This window comes from Belonocnema kinseyi, chromosome 7 (genome assembly GCF_010883055.1).
Source record: "Belonocnema kinseyi isolate 2016_QV_RU_SX_M_011 chromosome 7, B_treatae_v1, whole genome shotgun sequence".
Classification (NCBI taxonomy): Eukaryota; Metazoa; Arthropoda; class Insecta; order Hymenoptera; family Cynipidae; genus Belonocnema; species Belonocnema kinseyi.
In genome coordinates this window covers 5115650-5125211 of record NC_046663.1, presented here as the reverse complement: position 1 = coordinate 5125211, position 9562 = coordinate 5115650, and the positions used below count along the sequence as shown (strand labels likewise).

General features: G+C 23.0%; 1 protein-coding gene across 1 annotated transcript in view; it reads left to right on the top strand.

Moving 5' to 3' along the window:
- LOC117175933 (probable GDP-L-fucose synthase) overlaps positions 1–9562 on the top strand; it is a 24546-nt gene that overhangs the window by 13439 nt on the left and 1545 nt on the right. The window contains exon 4 of the mRNA XM_033365784.1: positions 4810–4942. Within this exon, the coding sequence (XP_033221675.1) occupies positions 4810–4942 (133 nt within the window). The remainder of the gene's footprint in view (positions 1–4809; positions 4943–9562) is intronic.

Below are 9562 nucleotides of genomic sequence, written 5' to 3'. Positions count from 1 at the left end.
AGGGGGTGGGGGTGGCTAGGGGGTGGAGGGTAGTCCGTTTAGCGTGCAATCGACTCGGGATACTTATAAGATACTACCATGATTTTTTCAGATTTTTTGGTCTTCACCAAAACATTAATTTTCCACGATAACAAAAAAAGGAGAACTTTTAACGACGAAAGGTCAATCTTTAAACAATTGGAAAAGTTAAATTTTCAGTTAAAAAATTAATTTCAAACAAGAAAGGCTTTTCGACTGAACAGTTCCAATTTTTAACCAAAAACATAAGCTTCCAATCAAACTAAATAAAATTTTAAAAATATAGTTTAACTTTTATTCAAGTAGTTCAATTTTCAAATAAAAAAGATTAATTTTCAACAAAATAGTTCAACTTTCAACCAAAGAATTGATTTTGTTACTAAAAATATACATCTTCAACAACAAAAAATGATTTCTTAACAAAGTGATTCAACCAAATCTTTGAAACAAAACAGTTGGATCCTCATGCGAAGAAGAGTAATTTTTAAACAAAAAGGATGACTTTTTAATGAAATTGTTGAATTCTCGACGAACTAGTTGCATTTTTCAAGGTTTTCGCTGGATCGGGAAACCGTGAAATGACCGGGAATTTTTTGAGACCGGAAAAAACCGGGAAATCACAGTGAATTTTTTGTTTACCAGGAATTTTACAAATTTGTGGAAGAACAATCTGTCCATGTTCGATTTCAACAGTTTTAAATAATTAGATGAATTGTTATGTTTTTCAATTATGCTATTATTTAGCTTACAATACGTAATTAAAATTTTTTTTACATTAAAAATTTTCCATTTGAAATTTTTATTTTTAAGCTTACATTTTTAATTTTACGAATTAATAAATGCATTCTTAAAAACTTGAACAAATAAAAAATAGAAGCCATTGATTTTGAAAATTTTGGATAAAAACATTTTTATTTAATAAATACATTTTTTCAATTTATCTGTACTTTAAGTAATAAAAAGTGAAGAAAAACGATTTTAAATCAGTTTAAAATTTAAGAATTTTCAGATTTTAACGTTATAACTTAAACGGTTTTAATTTGAAAGGCTTAGTCATTAAAAAAATGTGAACGTGTGACTGAAAGTTTTTAAACTATTTCCAACTTAAAAATAACTTCATAATAATATATTCTTAATTAAAATATTTTATTACATTTAAAAGATTGTTTCAGTCTAAAATATTAAATTTTTAACCCATTCAATTTGAAATTTTTAATTAAAAAAAAAAGATTAATTATTGAATATTTAGCAATATTTGAATTTTTATGTAAGACAAGTAAATTGAAATCAAATATTTAAAAGTAAAGAATCTTTAACTGAATTTTTTGACATAGAAAGTCTGGAATCGTTAAAATTTCGAAGAAAATTTAAACTTTGAACGTTACATTGTTAATTGTTGTATTTGAAAAATGCTTAATTTGTGAGTGAAATTTTTAAATTTTGATGTATAATTTGCAAATGAAAATTTTTAGAAAACATTTGAGTAATTTTAAGAGATATTTAGGAGTTTTAAAAAGATAGAATTTGTCATGCTTTTAGAAAGTTTTCTTTAAATCTTCTAGAACCTTTTTTTAACATTAAGTTTAAATCTTTTAAAAACTTTAACATATGTCTTAAAATTATTCAAATTTCCCCTACAAATTATAAATGTTCAATTGTTATTTATACATCTAAATTGCGAAGAATTCTAAAATTTGCAGGATTTTCTGAAAATCTTAGAAAAAGAATTAATTAATTTTGACAGATATTTAGAAATTCTGAAAAAATTTCCAAAATAATTTTAAATTTAAAACAAATTTAAAACAACTTCTAGATTTCTCAAGTTTTTGAAATAAAATTCTGAAGCTTTCCAAGGATATTTAAACTATTTAAAAAGATAATAATTAAATATCTAATTTAAGAAGTGTTCAGTTAAAATTTTGAAAATTTTTCAATTTTTACTGTTTCTAGCTTAAAATTCCTTAAAATTATATAATTTTGAAAATTTTAAAGTTTATTGATTAATTTTTTAATTCAGAGCATTGAAAATGATAACGTGGTTTTATATTTCTTTATATTGAAAATTTTTAGTGCCTTCAATTTTATACACGTAAATTATTGAGCATTTGAATACAACATTTTTGAATTTAAAACTTTTAAATTTCAATTTTAAAAGTTTAAAATTTAACAGTTCCACTTTCATTGCTTTCATTTAAAGCTCAGTTTTTATTACCTCAAGTGGACAATTTTTTATATTTAGTGTTCCATTTTTTTAAATTCATTGACCGTGAAAAACACATGAATTTTGTTTTTTAAATTCTCAAAAATAATATAATTTTTATCGAAAAAAGATTTCAGTTGACTTTTTAAGATCAAAATATGCATTTTTGATAATAAAAATAAGTTGCTAAGAAAAAAATTTAATTTTAAATCCAAAAAGATGAATTTTTTCAAACAAAAAGGGGGAATTTTTAACAAAATAGTTAAATTTTTAACCCAGAACGATGAAATTTGCTCTAAAACAGATGCATTTTTAATCAAAACAAGTATTTTTTTAATTTGAACTTTCATCCAGAAAAGATTGCAATTCATTTTTCAACGCCAAAATATAAATTTTAAACAAAAAGTAAATTTTCTACGAAATAGTTGAATTTTCACCAAAACAGCATAATTTTCAACCAAAAAGTATTACTTTTCAACAAAATTGTTAAATTTTAAACCAAAAAGCTGCATTTTCATCCAAAACAATGAAATTTCTCTTTTAAAAAAATGAATTTTCAATTAAATCAAACAAAAACAAAAAACAGTTGAATTTTCACAAAGAAAAGATATTAGTTCTCTTTTCAGCACCAAAATACTAAATTTAAACAAAAAGTAAATTTTCTACGAAATAGTTAAATTCTGAACAAAACAAAATTTTCAATTAAAATCATAACTTCATGAAAATTGTTTAATTTTCAACTAAACAGTTGCAGTTTTATCTAAAAAGATAAAATTCTCTTAAAACGGCTGAATTTTTAATTTGAAGAAATGTTGAATTTTTATCCAGAAAATATTGCATTTCTCTTTTCAGCAACAATATATAAATTTAAATAAAAAGTAAATTTTCTACAAAATAGTTACATTTTCTACAAAAGAGCAGAATTTTCATCCGATAAGTTTGACTTTTCAAAGAAATTATTGAATTTTCTATCAAGCAGTTGCATTTTTATCCAAGAAATATGTCATTTCTTTTGAAACAGATGAATTAAAAAAACCTAAAAAAAGTAGTTAAATTTTTATTCAAAAAAGATTTCAGTTCACTTTCCAACATCAAAATAAGAATTGTGAGCAATAAGTTAATTTTCTGCTCAATAGTAGAATTTTGAAAAAAAATCAGCTGTTGTAAGAGAATTTGATCTTTATAGATAAAACTGCAACTGTTTAATTGAAAATGAAACCATTTTATTGAAGTACTTTTTGGTTGAAAATTCTGTTTTGTTGAGAATTTGACTATTTCGTAGAAAATTTAATTTTTGTTTAAATTTAATATTTTTTATTATTATTTAAATAAAAATACAGCTGTTCGGTTAAAAATTTAACCATTTTGTTGAAAATTCTGCTGTTTTGTTAAAAATTTAAATCTTTTGTAAAAAAATTATATTTTGGTATTGAAAAATGACCTGCTTTTTTCTGGATAAGAGTTTAAATTAAAAAAAGACTTGTTTTTATTAAAAATCCATCTGTTTTATAGCAAATTTCATCTTTCTTAAATAAAAATGCAACTGTTTTGTTAAAAATTCGTCCTTTTTCGTTTAAAAAATTCATCTTTTTGGATTTGAAATTTAATTTTTTTCTTAGAGACTTATTTTTGTTGTTAAAAATTCATATTTTAATCTTAAAAAGTCAACTGAAATCTTTTTTTCTTACAAATTCAATTATTTTTTAGAGTTAAAAAAAAACTAAAAATGCATGTGTTTCAAAAGAAATTCCATTTTTTGTTGTTGATAAAAATGCAACTATTTCGTCGAAAATTTACATTTTCGTTAAAAAGTCATCCTTTTTAGTTAAAAATGACTCTTCTTCGCTTGTTTGAAAGATTTGGTTGAATCACTTTGTTAAGAAATCATTTTGTTGTTGAATATGTATATTTTTAGTAAAAAATTCATCTCTTTGGTTAAAAATTGAACTTCTTTGTTCGAAATTAATCTTTTTTATTTTTTAAAATTTTTTTCCAAATTTTTAAACAAAAAAGTGTTGAATTTTAATCCAAAAAGATTTCAATTGATTTTTCAACACAAAAATACGGAAATCGTTGAATTTTTAACAGAAACTGTTGCATTTTTATCTAAAAAATGGTTCAATATTTCTGTTAAAAAATATGAACTTTTGAATTAAAAAGACAAATTAAAAAAAAAAGTTTACATCGAAAAAAGATTTGAGTTGACTTGTAAGGAATAAAATATGAATTTTGAAGAAAACTTTAAATTTCTACGAAAAGAGTTGAATTTTTAACCGAAAAAGGCGAATTTTTATCAAAAGAGTTGAATATTAACCAAAAATGATGTCTTTTTAAGAAAATTGTTAAATTTGCAACCAAATAATAAAATTCATAAATAAAAGAATAATCCTCAGGAGAAAGTTGGCGCGAATTTGCAAAAATTACGTACATGAGTGAGGGATTTCCTATCGTAATAAATCGCAACAAAATTTTTAGAACCCCCTCCCCAACCCTTAAGCTTTTATGTAATTTAATTACGGTCCCCTATTATACTTCTCCTAAATAGAAAAAAAATCGCTTATAAAGCATCTTATAATTTAATTTTAGGCAATACGGAAGACAAATTTTTTAAAGTTTTGGGTACTGGAAAGCCTTTGAGACAGTTTATTTATAGCAAGGATTTGGCTAAATTAATCATTTGGGTTCTGCGCAGTTATGAATCGATCGAACCAATCATTCTCTCAGGTAAAGTTTCATTGTTCTGGATTTTCATCGAAAAATTGAAATTTACTGCTGGATTCACATTTTTAACATTTCTCTATTTTTTTTCTTTATTAAGATCAAAATGAAATCTCATTTCTCATGATCCTTTTTATACACCAAAATCAGAACAAAAAAAAGCTCTTTAATAAAAAAATGTACTTCAAACTACAAAAAATCCATTCTAAATTAAACTGTTGCAATTCGAAAGTCTTAGTAGTTGAACAAATATAACCGTCCGGTTAAAATTTTATGTACTATTTTCAATTTATAAATAATTTCAAATTAGTTGATTCATAATTAAAGGCTTTTATTCAATTTTAAATACAATTAACATATTGTTTCAGTCAAAAATATTAATTTTTAAATTCACCAAAAAGAAAATTATTATAATATTTAGAAAAATTAGATTGTTTATTAAAAATAAGCAATTATACATCAAATACATAAAACTAAACATTTTCAAACAGAATTTTGAATTCAATTTTTAATTGAACTATATTAAAAATTAAATTTGTTTAAGTAAAAGTGTTGAATTTTTATGTGTACATAAAAATTGAGCAATTAATAAGTTAGTGACGACCTAAAAGTAAAATAATTTAACTTGAAAGAATTTATGTTTTAAAAACTTTTGAATTTCAACATTCCAATTTTAAAAGAAAAGGAGGGAAATTTTGTTATTTAACTTTTTTTCGAATTGTAAGAGAATCCACTTTCTTTTTTACATTTTGTATTTTCAACATCCTTTCTAAGTTGGAAGTGAAACAAATTTTTGTTTTCAATTTTCATTCTATTAGGAGAGGGTTATTATGACGCAATTTTCTTCTTTTTAATATTTTGATAAAGTTCAAAAGGAGATATTTTTATTAAAAATTTTTCCCTGAAGTGGCAAAGGGACATTTTTAATTTTTAGCAATTTTACTAAGTTGGAAGAGAGGAAAATTTAGTTTTAAACTTTTTATGAATTGGAAGAGAGAAATTTTGTATTCCTTGTATTTTTATTAAGTTTGATGAGAGGAAGTTTTAGTTCTCAATTTTTTTTTAATGGAAGAGGAATATTTTGTATTTTTAGCCTTTTTTTTAGGTGGAAAAAGAGGTAAATTTGGTTTTCGATTTTTTGTGAATTGGAAGAGGAAATTTTTGTATTTTTAATTTTTTTATATGGTTATAAGGGACACATTTTTTGTTAAATTTTTTCTGAATTTGAGGCCATTTTTTTCTTGTTAACATTTCGTTGAAGTTTAAGGTAAGAATTTTTATTTTAAACTTTTTCTGAATTGGAAGAGGGATATTTTTAACATTTTGATTAAGTTGCCAAAGAGGTAAATTTGGTTTTCAATTTGTTCTAAATTGGAAGATGGATATTTTTTATTTTTAGCATTTTTATCAAGTTGGAAGAGAGTTAAATTTATTGTTAATTTTTTTGTGAATTGGAAGAGAAGTATTTTTTATTTCTTGAATTTTTATGAAGTTGGAACAGAAGAAAATTTGGTTTTCAATTCTTTTTGAATTAGAAGAGGGAATTTTTCTATTTTTAGGTTTTTTATAGTGTTCTAAAACTGGAAATGTTAATTTTTTTTCTGAATTAGAAGATGCCATTTTTTTCATTTTCACATTTTAATAAAGTTGAAAGGGAGATTTTTTATTTCCAATTTTTTTGTGAATTGGAAAAGGGATAGTATTTATTTTTAGCATTTTTATTAAGTTGGAAGAGATTCAATTTTTCTCTAAATTGGTAGAGGGATATTTAAAAAAATATATTTTTATCATTTTTTGTGAATTGAAAAAGGAATTTTTTTTATTCTAAGCCTTTTTATGAAGTTAGAAGAGAGAAAATTTTGGCTTTCAACTCTTTATGATTTGGATTTTTTCATATCTTGTATTTTTATTAAGTTTGATAAGAGGAAAGCTTATTTTTCAATTTTCTGACATTTGGCAGAGGGTTATTTTCTCATTTTTAGCATTTTTACTAAGTTGGAAAAAGAAGAAAATTTGTTTTTCAATTTTTAGTCAATTGGAAAAGGATTTTATTTTATTTCTTGCATTATTATTATGTTAGAAAAGAGGAAATTTTAGTTTTCAATTTTGTGCAGGTTTGAAGAGGGATTTTTTTTACTTTTAAGTTTTTTATAGAATTTTAAGGGATGAAATGTTAATTTTGTTTCTGAATTCTTAAGAGGCCATTTTTTTCTTTTTAACATTTTAATAAAGTTCAAAGGGACATTTTTTTTATTCCAATTTTTTAATGAATTGGAAAAGGGATAGTATTTATTTTTAGCATTTTCATTAAGTCGGAAGAGATTCAATTTCTTGTGAATTGGTAGAGGGATAGTTTTTTATATTTTTTATCATTTTTATTAAATTGGAAAAGAGGCAAATTTGGTTTTCAATTTTTTAATAATTGGAAAAGGGATACTTTTTATTCTTAGTCTTTTTATGAAGTTGGAAGAGACAACATTTTGATTTTCAACTTTTTATGATTTTTATTTTTTTTATTTCTTGTATTTTTATTAAGTTTGGTAAGTGGAAAGTTTATTTTTTAATTTTTCTGTGAATTGGCAGACGGATATTTTCTTATTTTTAGAATTTTTATTAAGTTGGAAGAGAGGTAAATTTGTTTTTCGTTTTTTTTGTGAATTGGAAGAGTATTTTTTATTTCTTACATTTTCATTAAGTTGGAAAAGAACAAAATTTGGTTTTCAATTCTTTTGAATTAGAAGAGGGAATTTTTGTATTTTTAAGTATTTTTATATAGTTATAAGGGACACAATTTTGGTTTGGAAAAGAGGAAATTTTGGTTTTCAATTATTTGTAAGTTTGAAGAGGGATTTTTGTTTATTTGTAATTTTTTTCTAGAGTTTTTAAGGAAGAAATGTTGTTAATTGTTTTTCTGAATTAGAAGAGGACATTTTGTTCTTTTTAACATTTTAATAAAGTTCAAAGAGAGATTTTTTTATTTCCAATTTTTTTGTGAATTGGAAAAGGGATAGAATTTATTTTGAGCATTTTTATTAAGTTGGAAGAGAAGTAAATTTGTTTTTCGTTTTTTTGTGAATTGGAAGAGAAGTATTTTTTATTTCTTGCATTTTCGTTAAGTCGGAAAAGAAGAAAATTTGGTTTTCAATTCTTTTTGAATTGGAAGAGTGAATTTTTTTATTTTAAAGTTTTTTTTATATAGTTATAAGGGACACAATTTTGGTTTGGAAAAGATGAAATTTTGGTTTTCAATTATTTGTAAGTTTGAAGAGGGATTTTTGTTTATTTTTAAGTTTTTTTCTCGAGTTTTAAGGGACGAAATGTTGTTATTTTTTTCTGAATTAGAAGAGGCCATTTTGTTCTTTTTAACATTTTAATAAAGTTCAAAGGGAGATTTTTTTATTTTTAATTTTTTTGTGAATTGGAAAAGGGATAGAATTTATTTTTAGCATTTTTATTAAGTTGGAAGAGATTCAATTTCTTGTGAGTTGGGAGAGGGATCTTTTTTTATATTTTTATCATTTTTATTGAATTGGAAAAGAGGTAAATTTATTTTTCAATTTTTTATAAATTAGAAAAAGGATATTTTTTATTCTTAGCCTTTTTATGAAGTTGGAATAGACGAAATTTTGGTTTTCAACTTTTTATGGTTTGGATTTTTTTTATTTCTTGTATTTTTATTAAGTTTGATAAGATGAACGTTTTTTTTTTTAATTTTTCTGGGAATTGGCAGACGGATATTTTCTTATTTTTAACATTTTTATCAAGTTGGAAGAGAGTTAAATTTGTTGTTAATTTTTTTGTGAATTGGAAGAGAAGTATTTTTTATTTCTTGCATTTTTATTAAGTTGGAACAGAAGAAAATTTGGTTTTCAATTCTTTTTGAATTAGATGAGGGAATTTTTGTATTTTTTTCATTTTCACATTTTAATAAAGTTAAAAGGGAGATTTTTTATTTCAAATTTATTTGTGAATTGGAAAAGGGATAGTATTTACTTTTAGCATTTTTATTAAGTTGGAAGAGATTCAATTTTTTGTGAATTGGTGGAGGGAAATTAAAAAAAAAATTTTATCATTTTTATTAAATTGGAAAAGATGTAAATTTGGTTTTTAATTTTTGGAACAGGGATATTTTTCATTCTTAGCCTTTTTATGAAGTTAAAACAGAGACAATTTTGGTTGTCAACTTTTTATGATGTTTTTTTAAATTTTAATTTCTTGTATTTTTATTAATTTTGATAAGAGGAAAAGGTTATTTTTTAATTTTCTGTGAATTGGCAGAGGGATATTTTCTTATTTTTAGCATTTTTATTTCGTAGGAAGAGATGTAAGTTTTTTTTTTGTGAATTGGAAGAGAAATATTTGTTATTTCTTGCATTTTTGTCAAGTTAAAAAATAATAAAATTTGGTTTTCAATTCTTTTTGAATTGGAAAAGGGAATTTTTTTATTTTTAAGGGCATGTGACATAACTAAATACCTATATTACCGACCACAGTTTTTCAGTTCACTGAATGTTCTTTAGAACTTAAGAACTTTTTTTGTAAATAAAATATCGAGCTGAAACTTTGGAAAATGTATTAGAGTGCAATAAAGTACGTTTAGGTACTGCATTTTGGTAGGAACTTCAC